Source organism: Sinocyclocheilus anshuiensis, unplaced genomic scaffold (assembly GCF_001515605.1).
Source record: "Sinocyclocheilus anshuiensis isolate Anshui unplaced genomic scaffold, SAMN03320099.WGS_v1.1 scaffold1561, whole genome shotgun sequence".
In the NCBI taxonomy this organism is placed as follows: domain Eukaryota; kingdom Metazoa; phylum Chordata; class Actinopteri; order Cypriniformes; family Cyprinidae; genus Sinocyclocheilus; species Sinocyclocheilus anshuiensis.
The window spans coordinates 673941-693396 of NW_015536630.1; the positions used below are offsets into that span (position 1 = coordinate 673941).

Below are 19456 nucleotides of genomic sequence, written 5' to 3' on the forward strand. Positions count from 1 at the left end.
AGCAGGAATAGTCGTTTGGTTGCCATGGGAACATTCCTCATTTCTGCACAGCACATGCGTGGTGAGTGGCATTTACAGTATAATTCCAGATCAAGGCCATTTGCATATGGCACACTTTAAGTGCCATTATCAAACATGTCTAACAGGAATCTGCACATACTACATAATCATGATGATTAGTCAGTTAATCACAGGATATTAGATTTTTAAATATGTAAGTATTATGGTGTACGAAATAAATCATATATACAGTATATATACATTAAAAAAAAATGATTTTTTTTTCAACAAGGATGCATTAAATTGTTCAAAAGTGACAGTAAAGATATACTATTACAAAAGATTTCAAATAAATTCTGTTCTTCTGAACTTTCTATTCATCAAGGAATCCTGAAAAATATGAATTATAGTTTCCAAAAAGATATTAAGCAGCACATCTGTTTTCATCATTGATAATAAATATAAATCAGCATATCAGCATATTAGAATGATTTCTGAAGGGTCATGTGAAGACCAGAGTAATGATGCTGAAAATTCAGCTTTGACTCATTCACATTCAAAACACATTCAAATGGAAAACAATTATTTTAAAATGTAATAATATTTCTCTGTATTACTGTTTTTTTAACCAATAAATGCAGCCTTGGTGAACCTTCAAATCACCTGAATAATCATGAAAAAAGTTTGTTACCAATCCCAACATATTTAATGGCATTGTATAGTATATGAACACCTTTGACCTTAAGCTAAAAGTCCAGTTCAACCAAAACACTGGCATAGTTAACAAGCACAACAATGCAAACTAATGGTGAAGTAAACACGGGGGTCAATCCTCTGGTTTATGACTCCCATAACAGACTCTGATATGCATAGACAAGCCATATATATACAGAGCACAAGGCACTGTCTGCAGCTTTCTGTATTCTGCATTAAGTATACTGTGGAACGGCCCTGAAATGGCTGATCATCCACAAGCATTGAAGGTCAAGTCTCTCGTCTCTCTATAAATATGATGGTCTGTCCCAGCGGGTGCTCCGTACCGCTGCTCGGCTTTTCCACTGTCTAAGGCACACGCGTTTGCTGACCAGTGGAAATCTGCACATTTGCATGTGATTTGATTAGCGTGCAAACGTTCCTCCACCGCTGGCTGCTCGTGTCACTACGATGTATTACTGCATTCTGTGAAAGTAAATAAACTGATCTCCAGGACTGCTTCTGTACTAGAACATATGATAAACTAGACGTCCACACAGCTTTCCTGACTCAGCAAAATATCATTATTCAAGCGCAGAGTGGTAGTTGCCTGTGCAAAACATGCTGCACTACTGCTTGGGTGTCTCTGTGCTGTTTCTGATGGGACTTTTCTATAACTTGGTTCCTTTCTTCAATGCGAGTCTATGGGATTTCTTAGCCTTGTTTTATTGTCCACCAGATGACAACCGTACAGTGCAAAATATGACTTTCTTAGCAAGTATTTTGTCTTGTTTTCCCATACAGATATCTATACATTACATTCTTAAATCAAGACACATTTACTTACATTTTCAAGAAAAGTTTGTAATTTTGCTTCTTAAGAAAATGCATCTTGATTTCAGAATGTTTAGATATTTGTACTGGAAAAAAGTCAACAATACTAAGAAAATCATTTTCTGAAGTGTAAGTTAAGACTCAAGATTTGAGTTAACATTCATGTTTTTATCTTAAAACCACTTAATATCGATCTTAATCTTAATCTTGTTGTTTTGCTTAAAAATAAATTTAAAAAATCAGAATGAAGTGCATTTAAGCTTATAAAAAGAGAAATGTCTGCCAATAAAGTATGAAAAAAAATACTTATTCTTTATAAAAAAAACTTTTCTTACCCAATTGGCAAGTATTTTTTCCTTGATTTAAGCCCAAACTAATTTTTTATAAAACATGACTTAATATCTGTCATATGTGCTAAATGCATCTTGATTTAAGAATGTGATATTTGTACTGGAAAACAAGGCAAAATACTGAGGAAGAAAATCATTTTTTGCAATGCAAGCCAATTATTAAGATTCAAGATTTGACTAAATAAAATCTTGCAGTTATTTAAAGAGAGTTACTGTGAGCTCTGAGATTGTTAATCAATGATATATACTTATGCCGAAGCCAAGTTATTTTTTACAATAATCATTAAACATCTTAATTCCTGTGAAAAACTACAATACCCATGATTCTGCAAAGAAATCTCCACCAATCAGAGAATCACGGCAAGCAAAAGAACTGCCCACTTCCATGAAGAATTGTGAATGACATAAGCTCTCAAATCACTTTTAAAAATAAAAAACAAAGCAAAACTACAATACGTTGTTTCAATATAAAATCAACATCTGTAAATCAGTTATTTTATACTTCATTGTTTTTATTTGATTCTGTCATTTGCAATGCTTAATGGGATTGTACTTAATCTCCTCATTAAAGCCGTTAAGCTCAGAGTCTTTGACTTTTGTCTGAATTTTCATATATTTTTTGCTTCAAACCAAAGTTTATGTTGTGATTCTCCTCGTAGCAGTTTGGTTTGATTCGTGGCTTATAACTCTCAAACTAAGACTTTTTAAAAAGCCCTATGGGAAAAATACTTCCGGAACCAGCCCTGCTAAAAAAGTGGCGCCTGATTATGTTTTGATGAAAGCACAAACTTTGTTCTGGAATAATGTGCATCACTAAATCATGTAAAATAAAGCCAGTAACATGTATTTTAAATGTTAGTTATGATTTCATGTTGCTTTTAAGATACTGCTGATAATTTATCACACCCATGAGCTAAACATGACTAATATGTGAGCTATCAGGATTTTCAGTCTAACGCTGTGTTCGGAATAGCATATTGGCACACTACTTGCTATTTCTGCTGTATATCGCAATCCTATACACAGCTTGCATCTTTTATTTCAGTGCAGTTTAGGTTTTATGCTTTATTCTAATCTAAACCTTCCCGATTCCAACTCATTTTCACAAGCAGCATGGCCATTCACTTCTCCCTGCGCTGATGCCAAAGTGGCCTCGAATGTGGGACGTTGCATAACCCTTCGCAGGGCCCCTTTTCTATTTTTGTTCCTGGATACCCATCTCAATGAGGTATTTTCTGTGGTGACTCGCTTACATCTTTAGCTCTTCTAATGTACTCTCATTGAGGAAGACATGGATGACTGTTGAGACTTATTCCTGGCACATTTGTCTTTTTTTGAAGGTGATGTACAGCAATACGGGAAGCAGGAATTATGAGAACAGCTGCATTTGACTGGAGACATTGGACAAGGCTGAATTTGGACACCAGGTTTGTAGATTGATGGCAATCACTGTGTTGTATGTCTTACTGGGACTCAAAAGCAGGTGACTCGTCAAAGTCAGTCCTTGACTGCTCTGCTTTTTTGAAGCTCTTCTGTGGACATTTTGTTCCTTCTGTAGTTTTAAGATGCAACACAGCTGTATTTCATGAGATGCCAGGCATCCCGCCGGGTAGTGATGCCAAGAGGGGCTGATACATGACGTAATGACATTCTCTCGAGTCTGGTTACATTTTCCCCGCCTCTGGCTTTGACATGTTGCGCCGGTTGTTGTTGTAGATGCGTTAACCCAGATGCTTGTCTTGGTCATCCAACGGATGATCGAAGGTCAAACTTGGACACTTGCAGACTTTTGATGTTGTTCTCAAACGGTGAAATCGCATCATGTTACTTACAAGACAGATTTGATGCGATTATTGCCTCGTGTCTGAATACCGAACACCGCTGACACACTTAACTTGTCAGCCCAGTTTTTAAAGGTGCATTTAGCCTCTGGCAGGTTTATCCACCATATTTCTCCTCCAATGTGTTGAGGACAGCGCAGGATTGAGATTGACCTTGAAAAAAGCACATGTGATCGCTGTGTGTTTTGTCATTCCTACATCAACTCTCTCCTCTGGTCGCTATCTCCAGACAGACAGGCTGTTTAGATACTAACTCGACCCGTGGGAAACATTTGACTTCATTGTAAACCATGTCAAGATTTGGTTTTAGATTTTATAGCCTGGCGGAGATTGATATTTCTTCTCTGATTGCTTGTGAGTTTCAATGTCCTAGTTAAGGGGTTTGAACCAGATAACCTTATGTAACCTCATTATACAAACTCTGATGTATGCAGATGGTAATTATATTTGCACTTGAGTGTAGGCAGAGGTGGTGTAAGTTGCAATATTATTGTTTAATATTGTGGCACTACTTTTTGACTTTTTTGACCAATAACATTTAAACTGTAATGTAATTGTTCACACATTTGTGTTGCATAACGGATGTAGATTCAGTGGTTCATTCACTAGTCTTTAGACTCTCTTTACAGGGTACTTTACTTTACAAGGTACAGTACCTAACATGTATTTGTTTTGTTGATGAGGTTTTTCAGTGGCAGATACCCAGTATGAAATCATTTAGAAGAATTTGCCCTTGTATTTTACTGTTGTTTTTTTTTGGTGCAGATTCAACAAGTGTTTCTTCATTTTGTAGCTTTTGTAATGCACTAAGAAAAAAATAAGTGTGAATGTGATTTATTGTTCTTCTGAAGATGAAACAAGATTCAATAACGGGTTATTTTAATGTTTTTGAAAGAAGTCTTAAAAGCTCACCAAGGATGTTTTATTTAATCAAAAATACAGTAAAAGATAACATTGTGAAAGATTACTATTTCAAATAACTGTTATATTTTAATGTATTTTAAAATATAGTTTATTCAGGTCATGGCAAAGCTGAATTTTCAGCATCATTACTCCAGTCTTCAGTCTCACATGATCCTTCAGAAATCATTGTAATATGCTGATTTGGTGCTCAAGAAACATTTTTTATTATTATCAATGTTGAAAACAGTTGTGCTTCTTAACATTTTTGTAGAAATCATGATACATTTTTTTCAGGATTCTTGAATGAATAGAAAGCTCAAAAGAGCAGCATTTATTTCAAATAAAAATATTTTGTAACATCGTAAATGTCTTACTGCCACTTTCAATTTAATGCATCCTTGCAAAATAAAAGTATTATTATTTTTTTTTTTTTTTAATGTGATGACTCCAAACTTTTGAATGGTAGTCTATATTATTCAGTTGATCTTCATTCATATTTCAGGATTATATATATATATTCTTTTTTTTTTAAATGCAAGAGTTTTCCTTTGAATAGCAAAAACATTCCAAATAGAGATTAGAGTGCAGAATGAATGATGGCGTTACAGAGATAAATTGCATCGTCTTTCCTCCCCTCCCCCCTCATTTTGCTTGCACAGCCATGTACTTGTTGTACTTGTAGTTTGGTTAATTCTCTAATGGAGGGATTCCTGACCTTACAGTTTGAGATGACCTTCACATCAATCACAAACCTCAGAAAGACAAAGAGATGGTGCTGGCACACTGCCTTCAGAAACACTCTACTCAGGGCATGGTGAGTTTATGGGCCATTTTGGCTTGAAGATGCATGGCTTTTCTACTTAAATAATTATCCCAGCATTTTATTATACTCTTCAAGTTATTCTTCTATGCTTAAAACATTTTGAATTTGTTTACTGACAACATGTGTTTTTTCTGTTTGCAGACAATTTGGATTTGGTGCCCAGGCTTATATGTATATAGGGATGGAGACCATGTATAAAGAACTTGACTGATCATGCATTGACTGAACATATGGAAGTTGTTATTTCATAATTTTGAAAATGATGCTGTTGGACTGACTGCTGTACAATCACAGGGAACTGTTTAAAGCACTGAAGGATTAACCCTCCACGTTAAAAGAGAAACTTTCATCGAAGCAAGACGATGTTCATTGTGACAAAACCAAGGGCAATGTAGCAACTGTAGATAGCAAATCCTTATCATGGAGGCTGCTAAAACCTCAGGTGATGCGGAATGTTCCAAACAGATTATTGGTTTCAAAGATGAAGAAAAACACTTGCCATCTGAGATGACCCAAAGAGGCCAATCCTCTGGCACAGAGGACAAAATAAGACTTGCGGAGCAAACCCAGACCCCAGCTGTAAGTCCATCTCCTGGTATGGAGTCACAGGTCCTTGCTTCAGGAAATATTCTTACCTCAAAATCTAGAGAACAGTGTCACATCCAGCTCAGGAGGAAGAACGTTTCTCTCCCAAACAAACGATATCTTCAATCGGAATATGAGCTTCTGTCAGAGGGCCTTCTCAAAAAGGAGCAGAAGTCGGTTAAGACTGGGAAGTATGTATGCCAGTATTGTGGCAGAGCTTGTGCCAAACCCAGTGTACTGAAGAAGCACATCCGTTCTCATACCGGCGAACGACCATATCCGTGTATTCCTTGTGGTTTCTCCTTTAAAACTAAGAGCAACCTGTACAAACACAGAAAATCTCACAGCCATGCAGTGAAAGCAGGATTGGTTTCATTTTCAGAACAAGACAGCAAGCATATGGATAAGGAGTTGGCGGTGGCAGAAGGCGAGATGCATTCTGATGCTGAGCAGAGCAGTGACACCGATGAAGAAGTTGTGGAAGACTTTTCCTCGGATACAGTAAGCCATGTCAAAGAAACAGAGGGTTTTGTGCAAGAAAAAGGGAGTATATTGGCAAAAAAGGACACCACTTTATCTGCTCAAACTTCACTCAAAAAGGAAACGGGGTCATCAGGAAAAGTATCTTTATGGCAATTCCGGGAAATAACAGCACCTGCGGCTATTGCTCAGGTGGACCAAATGGTTGAGTTCTCCACCATCAAGCAAAGACTGGTACTTCGGCTTTCGGAGAAGAAAAATCAAGACTCTGATCAATCTCTTTCCCTGCCTAGTTCATACAGTAAAGGCAGCACTGATTCAGGATACTTCTCACGTTCTGAGAGTGCTGAGCAACAGTTCAACCAGTCGAATGCAAGTGCCAAATCATATCAAGAAATTATGTTTGGGAAATGTTATAGGCCAACAACCAGGCCAAAACAATCAATCACTGTACAAACCTGCATGACAGACATAAATGAAGCCACATCTAGCTTCATGATTACATTGAACAAAGGCATAATGCCAGGTGACACTGACTCATCCATTCACAGAAGCAAAAAAGACCTAGTGCGATCAATAAAAATGGATTCAGAGTCCTTCCAAGAGGAAGATTACCAAGAATGTCAAATCTCTAGCTCTGACCTTCTGGAAACGGCTTCAGAGAGTAGTGTATTCTTGCGCAGTAATTCTCTTCCAACCTCATCTAATTCGAATCTGAATGCCCCAGAAGGGCTAAGAAGCAGTAACTCATTTGATGAGAGAATGACAGGTGCTGATGCCACCTACCGGGGCGCAATGGGCATGAGAAGACTCATGCGGCAAGCTGCGTTTGAGCACTCCGCTACCGAAGGACACGCTGAATCAGACTGCTACGCTCATCTGGCTTGTAGCTTAAAATCAGACTTGAAAATTCATGGCGTAGATTATCCAAAAATGGGTGCTGAAAACTATCAAGAAACTGAGTTGTGTTCCATTTTTCCAAGCCATTTATCAGAAACTTCCACAAGGAAACGAAGAAAGGACAAAAATGTCATGGAGGAAGATGACTTTCATGTGCAAGACAAGCCTTCTGGACACTCAGAGGACACTGAGACAAAGCCAACTACTTTAGATACTGCCTTTTCTGACACTGAGAGAAGGACTGGCAGCAATATTATCTCTGTCATTCAGCACACAAATTCATTAAACCGACTAAATTCTTCAGCAAAGTCAAGTGATGTTAGATCATATCCCTTAGACAAAATTGGCATTTACAAATTCATGGAAAAGGAGCATAGCATGGAGGGTCACAGAACAGAAGGAGCAGACTGGCAATGGGGATGCAGTGGTTTTCTGCACCAGAAACTTCATATGAGTAAGCAGCCAACATCTCAGCCTAGTATCCAAGTTCCAGAGATTAGAGTAACCGTGGAGCCTGACAGGCCAGAAAAATTTCCAGAAGTAGGGGTCAAGCAAAGAGAAAAGCATGCTGAAGAGTTCCAGTGGCCACAGAGGAGTGAGACCCTATCACAGTTTCCAATGGAAAAGCTACCACCCAAAAAGAAACGCCTGAGATTAGCAGAGATGGAATGTTCTTCTGGGGAATCTAGTTTTGAATCTGCTTGCACAAGTCTCTCCAGAAGCCCAAGTCAAGATAGCAATTTGTCTCACAGCTCAAGTTTTTCCCAGTCCCTCGACAGAGAGGAGACCATTAACCTTATGTCTCAAACCAACCCAGATGAGTTTAATAAGCCGTTGGAGTTCTTATCTGTACCAGGAAGTTCACAGGGTCATCACCGAGAGATGAGACGTTCTGCTTCAGAGCAAGCACCTTATAATTTACCCTCAGAGGTTCCAGGATATCGAAGCAAGTCTTTCGATTATGGTAGTCTTTCTCCTTCATCTACATCTAGGCAAGATGAGGTTAAAGAGCGTAGAAGGGCCTTCTTGATTAGGCAGGCATCATTAAGTGGTGAACCCGAGATGCAAGGCGGCACAGTCTCACCAAGCAAACCATTTACACTTGAGGGATCCATTGAGAAAATGAGGTATTCTTTGATTTCTGGTGGTCCTTCTCCCCAGCACAAACAATATAGCCCAGTGCAAGCCTCATCTCAGTATGCTAAACCCAATGTTTGCAATGTTCATGACATGGATAGCGTAATGCGTTTTATAAAGAAGGAACCTGAAGAATCCAAGGTAGTTGAATCTTATATTAGCTTAAGGAACCCCCAAGAAGATTGTTCCCGGACTTTAGGCAATGTTTTGTCAACGATAGCAGTGCTTTCGCAAGCTCAGCAAGCATTAGCCAGTCAAAGTATGTCCGCTTTGCTAGTTCCTGTTAGAATTCAGATGCAAGTACCATCTTATGGGAACGTAACATACACTAGTATACCTCATATTCTGGATTCTCAAACACAGAATCCTATGTCGTACATAGAACACAAAACATCCTCCCCCTGTCAAAGTATTGCCATAGTCATGCCACCAAATAACACAGGTTGTGAACTATCTCCAGTATCAGGGCACCCTAGGCGACTACTGCGCAGCCCACAGGCATCACCAGCAAAGTTAAATACAGGCATACCTCTATCCTTGACCTCCAAAACCATCTCAACTACAGAGGCCCCCAGTGGTGGAGCAAACAAGCGCATGCTCTCACCTGCAAGTAGCATTGAACTTTTCATCGAAGCAAAGCAGCAGAAACGAGTCAAAGATGAGAACATTTATGGACAGATTGTTGAAGAGCTTAGTGCTGTGGAGTTAGGAAATCTTGAAGGTGAAAAAGAAAGTCCCAAGAAAGCTTTCAAATCAGGAAGCACCCCAGAGACATGTGAACCCACTGAGGAGGTAGATATGGACGAGCCCAGCCAAGACTTTTACAGCAATCCAGACTTACAATCTCCTGCCAGAATTCCTCAAGGTGCTGCTATGATGGAACAAAAACCAACACCTGAACTCATGATGGCTAGTAATCGTCCTGGTTCTGGTATAGGTGCAGTGCACTCGGCAATCACTGGTGCTTTACTGTTCTCCAAGTTTCCAGGTCTTCACACTACTACTTGTGTGAGCTGGTGCTATCTCAACTCCACTAAGCCAAATAGTACCCAAACAGCTGCAAATTTTTCAGAGTACGCCTCGTGGTTTGTGAAATGCCGTAACCCTAACCCAGCTGATCTTAGCACTGGGATGGTTCTTGCTCTTCTCCGATCCAAACAGAGGAGGCAGGATGCTATTTATTCAATCGCTAGCATGTATCAACCTGGACTACTAGTGACCTCCACCCCCTGGAGACTGAAGCAAGAACAAGTATGTTATCTTTTGTAGGTTTTAGTTGATTTGCCACTTGCTGCTGTGCTATATTTACCTGTACGTTATTTAGCCATCTGTTCCATAAGGTCTGTTGCACTATTGCAGGTAACGCTGGACTACAGAGAGGAAGATACAAAGCAAGATGTGAGGCTAAGAGACATTAGCCAGAGGTGCAAATATTTACGAGAAGATGTGGCGTCCACCATACGGCAAGCAGAGCCAGTCCGTGTGAAGATTTTTGAAGGAGGGTATGAATATGTAATTTGATCATGCTGATGTTCATATGTGACTGTAGTAACGCATCGAAATGAAAAAGTTCTGGTTGTTTTTTCTCTATCAGTTATAAGTCCAATGAGGAATATGTGTACGTGAGAGGCCGTGGTCGGGGAAAGTATATATGTGAAGAGTGTGGTATTCGTTGTAAGAAGCCAAGCATGCTCAAGAAACACATTCGAACGCACACGGATGTGAGACCATACATCTGCAAGTGCTGCAACTTTGCTTTCAAAACTAAAGGTTGGCTTTACCACATTCACATTCAAGCATGATTGCAAAAGATTGGGATAGAAAAATAACCCCTGTTTTATTTAGGGAATCTCACCAAGCATATGAAGTCAAAAGCTCACACGAAGAAATGCCTTGAACTTGGAGTTTCAACCACAGCCATGGACAATACAGAGGATGCTGGTAGGAACCTTTTTTTTAACTACTTTTTCATGCAGATGTAAAAGATAGGTTTCAGTCTAGCTTAGTTCATTTTTAAGAGCCTTAAGCGCCACAAACTAGTTCCAACATTGTTCTAAATGTTAGGAGAATGTTAGAAGCACTAATTTCATTTTCTGCTCTTACTGCCTGTGTAGATGACACACAGAAGTCCCTAGGCATCATGTCAGTGGAAACAACCATTAAACATCAGTTCTCAGATGCAGAAAATTCTGATGGCGTCGATGAGGGTGAACCAGATGATGATGAAGATGATGAATGTGATGGTGATTCTACACCAAAAACATTGTCCAGAAGCACAAGTCCTCAGTCCTATGCAGTCAACAAGCCATGTCTGTCTAGCTGTCTCCCTAAACTCTTTGACCCAAGCTGCAATCCACCGAAGGAACAGCTTGGAGTTTCTTCTCCGAGTATTGATGATGATCAGACCTTTGAGCAGTCAAGCAGTCCCTCTGAGCCTTGCCCACCTCAGCTGCTGTCGCCTTGTTGGGATTCACCTCGCCAGAGGTACATGTCCCCGAGAGGAGATCTCTCACCACAACGTCACCTTTTGTCAAGCCGTGATTCATCTCCTTTAAGGGCCGTTTCTCCAAGGAGAGATCTGAGCATCAGAGGGGATTTTTCACCTATCCGGCAGCTGTCACCTGTAAGGCCTACATGTTCGGACCCATCGGGGCAACGAGCGCAGTCTCCGCTGGGTCGACAAAAAGGGGTGCTCAGGGCAGTGTCCCCACAGAGGGGGTGTTTTCAGCACAGGACCCTCACGGATCCAGGAAGGAGTGTGAGATTTCAAGCTTCTCCCCTTCGACCGGTCATCGGAGTGCGAATAGACACCGGAATGGTATGCTTTAAGATTTACATTTACGCATGCTTTTACCCAATACGACATATATTGCATTCAAGGTACACAATCAATTCTTGCTTTCCCTGGGAATTGAACCTATTACCTTGGCATTGCTAGCACCATGCTCTACTGATTTAGCTACAGGAAAGCATGTTGCATTTTACACATTGCTTTTGGAGACAAAGTGTACCTCATAAGTTGTAAACTATTAACTGTTGATATATCATTTTATTCATATTGAAACCTTTTGGCATCAATGACATCAAACCTGGCACCAATTTTTATCATTTTTAATAGTGTTTTTAGTTCTTTCTGACAGTCGTGATCATTATAAACTTTCTTTGTAGAATAAAAATCTTAATGATAGAATAAAATCTGCATAAAGAATATAATGCCAGAATAACACCAGCATTTTTGGGTAAAAAATTGCTATAGAGTCAATTCTGGTGCCACGCCTTAATGGCATAACAGAATAAATATATATATTTTAAATTCACACCAAATCTACACCAAGTCCGATGACTTTATTTAATTCTCTGAAAATAGTTTACACATCAGAAGGAATTGGTCGGCATCATGAACAACATCACTTTTTTTCAGGATCAAGGGGATACTCCTCAGAATCTGTATGTTCCTGTCGGCCTATGCAGCAGTCAAGATCTGTCCACAACCCTGCAGCCAGACATCTTCAGCCATTTGCCTTTGCACTCTCAAGGACAGGTGCCAACGCCTGTTCCAATAATCCCTATTGGGGGGATAAGAATGCCCACAATGTCGACATCTGGTGCTGCTGGGGAGAGAAATTTGCCCCCGTCAAATCCACAGGGGAACATATTAGAAACGGCTAGTTCTGGCCGGACCTCAGCCCCTGTCCTAGATCCTGGAGAGGCCTGCAGTGGAGAAATAGCAACCTCTTCCACTGGCCTTCCTAGCAAAGACGATAAGAAGGAGGAGAGCGTCTACATCTGTGCAAAAGCTATTGCGTCCCTCAGAATCACATCTGAAGATGCCGCTGATAAACTGCCTAAAAGCTAACTTTGTAAGCACTATATAATCGCATTCAGAAGTAAAACTAAAATTCAAGCTCAGACCAGAAACATATTTTATGCAAGTATTCAGTGGTTGCGTTCAACATACATTACGTGGGTTCTTGTGTTGTACTGGCGGTAGCAAACTTCTGTACTCAAGGGGGCGATAGAGTTACCTTTAAGTGTCTGTGCCATTAACCCAGATGTTTTATTATTCAGGTAGCTGCTGTAAAGTTTAACAAACTTAAACTAACTTGCTCAGTAGCTGACCTTTAACGCCCCCTTACAGCCTGACACACTTCGGAAGACAAAGATGCACAAAATCAAACTTGCTTAGAGTGTGTTTTTGGCGTTAGAGTCTGACCAAGGAGTTCAGATAACATAGGCAGAAACATAATACACAGAATATGCACAACATCTTGCATTTATGTTCAATGCACATGCCATATTCTCCTGCCATATCAGTTACAACTATAAACATGCATATTTGCAACAATACATGCAAAAAAATTGTATCAATATTTCATGAAAACGATAGTTCTGAGTTTCACAGGACTGGAAGTGCATCATTTGCGTCCCAAGTATACAAAACGCCAGTCACCGTTCTTACTGAAATCGTCTTTGACTTTTGCTTGTGCCTTTTAAGAAGATGTTTGCATATCCCTCGATGAGAGAAAGTCATTCGATGTACCCTGTTTATGCACTTAACAATAGTGGTGGTCATTAAGTTGAACTAATATGAGGTACCGTGGTTGCTTTTTGAGATTGCATTTATTACGTACGTTAAAGTTTGCATTAAGCTGTGCTATGACATTGCTTTGTATGCTGTTGTATATTTTTGCTGGCACATTTATAACTTAACCGCATTATGTGCGTTCAAGATTATGAACCCAAAAGTGTTGATAAATTCTTTAAACAGTTTAAACCACCTCCACCATATAGTATTTTTCTAAATGTATCATACTTTAGATTTTTCTGCACTTAAAGAAATGTCATTATAAGGCATTTTTAATATAGACCTGCACATGACATCATATTATTATATAAAAAGCGGTAAGTATCATGCATTAAGATGACTATTCGAAGCACTTTCTTGCGAACTGATAGACTGAATGCCGTGTCCTCAATATTGAAGCTCTTTTAAATTATTTTTCATTGAATTAATCATATGGCTCAACATTCCAGTCACTGTTAAGTCAATTATATGTGCACATACACATATATGCACGTACGTATTTACACAAATACACACACGTAATCGCTATCATGTACTGTAATTACTTTTGAAGAGTGGCTCGTGTTGAAGTAAACAAAAATGAATTGTATATTTGAAGGGATAGCTGCTTTTTCAGGTTTTTCTTGCCATCAGATGAAGGGGTCTTGTCTGGTGAAATTGTCTGACTGTTTGAATGTATGAATTTTTAGCCTGTCATTTTAAATGTCTTTAAAGAAGGTATAAGTGCTGTCTCATATTAAACATACGGATATCATATGAAGTAGCAGGCAGTTTATGGTATTTAAATTAATAGTCTGAGTATTTAAAAATGTTGAGATGGTGAAGTTAAACTGAGTTTATACTGAAGGAACTTTCATGTTATGTTTACAGTATTACATATTAAAGATTTTGAGGTATCTAGGTTGAATTTATGGCATTTTAGAAATTACAGCTGTTATGTATCTTATGGACTGGTACATGGTCATCATTTATAGAAGTTCATGAATATTTCTTTTGTTTTGCCCATAAAGGCAGCTGATTTCTTCTTATTTAATTGTTTTTGTTTTACTCTTGATTACAAGATGTCCTTTAGAAAAAAATGAAATTAAAGTTCTATTATAAAAACTTGTTCACAGTGTTCTTACCTCAAAATGAAATATGCATAATATTTAATAATAATAATAAACAAACCAGAGAAGTAAATATATTTTCATCTCTAATGTTTTAAATATCCCGATTACTTAGCACATAATCATATGCTTCTTTTTGCATTATTTTGTATTTTTCTAAATCACTAATTCTATAATAAGCATAACCATTTCAGTGAAAAGTTTAATTGGACATTTAATATTTGTAATGAAACATACATCTACAATAATACACAAGGCGGTGACGTTTCATGACAAAACAAGTCATTGATTATTTTAGAGAATAAGTAAAATGTTTACTTTTAAAAATTATTATTGTGCAAAATATTTACAAACACTTATTTCTGCCTCTCAGTGTTTCATTCACAGTAAGGTAGAAAATAGTCAAAACCCCTGGATGGAAGGCATGCAATCATGCAGTTTGATTATATGAAAAATGTCCTTTACATTTGCATTCTTTTGGGTTTTCAAGTTGTTGATTTTCATTGATGTGTTAAATAGCCCAGCCTTCTGCAGAGGATTTCAAAAATCTCAGCCATACACAAAATCATGGTGATAATGGTGAAAATGTACATTGCACTGAGGAAGATGGTCTTTTCAAAGTGCTCAGGTACCATACACTTGGTGAAGTTGAATGTCTTGTCGAGTGAACTGGCATCACAGAAGTACAGCGAATGAACCAGGAATCCAAAGAGACGAATCTGGAGCCAGAATGCTGCCACCTCCAGGACGATCCGTAGCAGTAGAGAAATGATGTAGAACACTGTATGTTGGTCGTTCCAGAATATCCTCTTGGTCTATGTTTTTATATGCCGCATACAGATGGAATACGGCCTCTGGAACAAGAACCGTCACTAGCTGCAGGGCCCAAAACACCTGCAAAAACAAAAGTTTTCCACAATTAATATTTTGTAAGGTAGGTCCATTTTTTGTAAATGGTAAATAGCTTTGTAAACCTTTCTTGCAAAAAAAAAAAGAGAGAGAGAGAAAATAAATAAATAAAAAATAAATAACCAGAAATCTTTTGTAATATAAATGTCTTTACTGTGACTTTTGATCAATTAACTGCATTCTTGCTGAATAAAGATATTTTTAAATCTTACTTACCCCAAACTTTTGAAGGGTAATGTATCATGATTTCCATAAAAAAATATTAAGAAATACAATTAAAAAATATTATACACTTAAGACTGGAGTAATGATGCTGAAAATTATCTTTGCATCACAGGGATAAATTACATTTTAAAATATATTCAAACAGAAAACAGTACATTTGAATTGTAATAATATTTCAGAATATTTCCTAAATAAAATAGCCTGATAATGGGGCATGTTGAACCTGTCATTAAATAACCATGTTTTACATAGGCTAAGTTTTAAATAAAATAAAACCATAAAATGATTGTACAAATAGTTTAGGCCAAAAGAAACTATGAATTATAAAATTACAACATTTAAACTGTATGTGACAACTTGTTTTACATTATGTTAAAGTCTGAGAACACCGTCCAATCTTTCTTGACTCAAAACCTTAGTTCTAGTAAAAACTTGGCTGTTGTTTTGTTTTTTTAATCTCACACGCAATTAAAGCTTTCCATCTGTTTTTGCAATATTACCTGCGGCGTTACAAGTCTGAACTGATTGTAACAGAAGAGGTTGAGCTCCCTCCTGTCGGGGTCGCAGCTGAAATGAAGGGCCTCATTCCCGTAAACCGCAAATCCCAGAACGCCCAGGAAGAACATGCGCACGGAGCCGAAAAACAGGGTGTGGAACTGACCAATCACAGTCGGAGGCCAGAGCTACAGAAACACCGCGAATCAAACAAGATAAAACAAAATAAGTACGTCACAACATAGCCTACATACAACAATATAATTTAAAGCAACTTCATATAGGCTATATATATATATATATATATTATTTTTTTTTTAACCTTAAAATAACAGTTTCAAACTATCATAAAGCAAATGGCTTTCCCACGCTACCCCAGCGATTTTAAAGGGGTCATATGATGCTTTTTTTAAAGATCATTATTTTGTGTATTTGGTGTAACAGAATATGTTGACATGCTTTAATGTTCAATGACGTAACCCGTAGACTTCCGACGAGTGTTTTGAAGCCTAAAGTATGCGGAGCTGGCCATCGCCATCTTGGCAGTGCGTCACCGCTCGTCACTCCTGGATAATCGAAAATGGGCAAAGAGGCGGGAGCTGGTTGCTGAAACCACGCCCACCTAGCTCAAATCACTAATTTGTGAAGCTTTGGGAATCATTTGTTTCGAATCAGTGATTCGGAGCAAATGTCAAACTGCCGAAGTCACGTGATTTCAGTAAACGAGACTTCGTGACGTCACAACTTTTTCGAAATGTTTTAGATATTTCAGTTGTCAGCTCAGTGAAGTCATGAACCAGTATGTTTTTTTGTTTTTTTTTACCTGATTCTGGGGTCGATTTAATAATTTTGTATACATTTTTAATGACACAAATAATGACACATCTGTATAATAAAAAAGGAAGAGTAGTCTTAAACGTATAACCATAGCCTATATACACATATTATAGGCTACAGACACTATGGTGATTTGTTATTTGCATTTAATAGATTACACTTTCAATAAAACATTTGCAATGGGTTTTTTATAGGCAGTTTTATGCATGTTTTGGCATGAGTTTTTGTTGCGTACACATTTTTGACCAGCATGGGTTGCTAGCGTTTGGCGTTTCGAGCACTTCGAAAAGGTAATTCGTTTTGTGAAGCAACTGGTTCAATTGATTCAAAGTTTCGAAGAGCTTCGTTACGAAATTTTAAAATTCTGAATTTGAAAAATTCCCGCGAAATTCTGCGATTGCTTTACGGCAGCAACAAATGCACGTCGTGCACATCTACACCGACAATGAATTCCACTCAGCTTTAGGGGGCTTTAAAGTCGCAAAATACACAAAACTAGTAGCCTATATTATGACCATTGAGACAAACAAAACTGTTGAAATCAAATGTTATCTAAAACATTAAAAAATCTGTTTACTTCATTTTGTCGCTAGTATGAAGCATCCATTAAAACTAAATATAGGCTATTAAAATGCAGAAAACCTAATAATGTGATTTCTTGATTTTGCCACAAAAATAGTGAAACATCAGAAAAAATAAAATAAAAATGAAACCGACACACATTGTCTTGTACTTACACATCCCTCATAGAAGTTCTTGATGTAGTTTAAGGACATGATAATGTCTTTTTTCTTTAAGTTGAATTACTCTGTAATGCTTGGCCCTCATTTCAGACCTGATGCCTTCTGCTCAAACGCTGCGGCTCCTGTTGACCTGTGCTGCATATTTCCCTTTCATCTGCTCTACCTTCCTCCATTTAGCTACCCACGAGGTACAAAAAGACAACAAAAAGGGAAAAACAAAGGGACTGGACATGTGGTCCACACATAATCCCCATTCAACTACGTCAGCAGAAAAAAATAAACAGGCCTTTGAGGCATAATGGGGGAACAGCTGACAAAAATACAACAAATGTAAGGCTTAAAGTGAAATTAAAGAAATGTAGACATGGAAATAAAACAAATGCAACAGCTGATGTTTTCAAAACAAGCTTGTAAATGTTTTTAAAATATTGCTTATGCCTTTTTTTGGAAGTTGCATGAATATGCAAACATGCATGCATACTAAGTCATTTTTGCATGTAGCATTTTCTAGTTTGATTTAAAAAGCATCACCAGAATGAACAAACAAGAAATAAATTCATTTTGATTATATTTTGAAAACTTACCAGCCTGATCCCAGGTGGACAGTTTGTCCTCCACATTTAACCAAGCATAAAGCAAGACCTCATGGGAGATAATTGTCTGTCCCAGCGCTGTCACATATCAAAGCTGATGAATTCACTAATGAAAAGATCAGTATTTATCCATGTGGCTTTCATATGCGATCTGTGCAATTCCATGCAAACAGAGGGTCATACCGTGCGATCCTGAAAACGTGCCGCTCTGCCGATAGACTCTTTTCACTCTGAGATTATTGGAGGCCTGGTCAGAATATCTGTGCTGCTCAGAGCATTGGTTACTAGAACTGCAGTGGACTGTATAATGAAGAACTTTTGAAGTAAATATTGGAGTTGTATGCTTACTGTGCATGCATACTTTTCAAATTATTTGGTCTTTTTAAAATAATTTTAAAAGTTATTTTTTTATATTTTGCATTTGTTACATTATTTCATTATAATTAAGCACATTACTGCAGAATAGCAAAATACTGCAGATTTAAATCAGCATAGACTGAAGGTAGTACCATGAATACAAACATGCTGCACAAATACTTTTTATACAATTTAAATAATATTATTATATTTTTTCCATGTTAAATTCATGAGAATTCGTTTTTTTATTACATGACAATAATGGAAAATGGCAAGAAAATATACTTAGTTGTCATGAAACAAATCCCACAATACAAAAATCCATCAATAACTCAATCAATCAATTAATAAATTGAAATGTGACATATTCTTGACATTTCATGAGATTCACAATTTCATGTTATAATATCATTTAAATAAGCATTAATTAAAAGTTATAATTAACTGTAACTATATAATATTGTATATAGTTGTTATTAAAACAAAGGGAAAACACAAAACATTTGTGAAATTAAAGAATTTTGTTTGCATATATTTTCATAGCATACATGTCTGGTAACAATACTGTGATCCTAACAATATTAATATTCTTTTTTAATAATGTCTTAGTATGTGTTTTTCTTGTACAATGAAAAAAAAACAACCACAAATACAACTAACCAACCACACACACACACACACACACACACACATATCATTTTTTACCCCACATTTATGTTATTAGAGTGAGAAACTGCGAGAAAATATGCTTAATTTATATTAAACTACTAATCTCACAATGCAAAAAAAAAACAAAAACAACAACAGCAAAAACAAAAATACAGCTGGACTTCTTGACATTTCATGAGATTCTCAATTTCCTATTATAATAGTCAATCTCTAAAATGCTCTGATTTGTTTTGAAACATGTTTGCCTTTGTCTTTCATGTCTGCAGATTTCACAACAATCAGACCGTGTTTGACAGATTTTCACGCAGATATTCTCAATCTACAGAGCATGATTTGAGTCTCAGCGTGCTGGACGATCCCTCCTGATTATTTTGAGGTCTATCTGCCT

The 19456-nt window shown here is 37.5% G+C and overlaps 1 protein-coding gene and 1 pseudogene across 3 annotated transcripts in view; one reads left to right on the top strand and one right to left on the bottom strand.

Moving 5' to 3' along the window:
• The window catches only part of LOC107653710 (transcription factor HIVEP2-like), a 24858-nt gene extending 10700 nt beyond the window's left edge, over positions 1–14158 (top strand). Inside the window, exons 1-9 of one of the 3 annotated variants that reach the window (XM_016440523.1) lie at positions 3065–3105; positions 3218–3304; positions 5344–5435; positions 5586–9797; positions 9906–10048; positions 10141–10316; positions 10392–10487; positions 10661–11364; positions 11968–14158. In XM_016440523.1, the coding sequence (XP_016296009.1) occupies positions 5865–9797; positions 9906–10048; positions 10141–10316; positions 10392–10487; positions 10661–11364; positions 11968–12402 (5487 nt within the window). In that variant the 5' untranslated portion in view covers positions 3065–3105; positions 3218–3304; positions 5344–5435; positions 5586–5864 and the 3' untranslated portion in view covers positions 12403–14158. The other 2 variants (XM_016440516.1, XM_016440508.1) reach the window with 2 other exon arrangements.
• A 566-nt stretch (positions 14159–14724) lies between these two features.
• LOC107654118 (gap junction epsilon-1 protein-like) lies at positions 14725–17526 on the bottom strand (annotated as a pseudogene).
• Positions 17527–19456: the final 1930 nt, after the last annotated feature.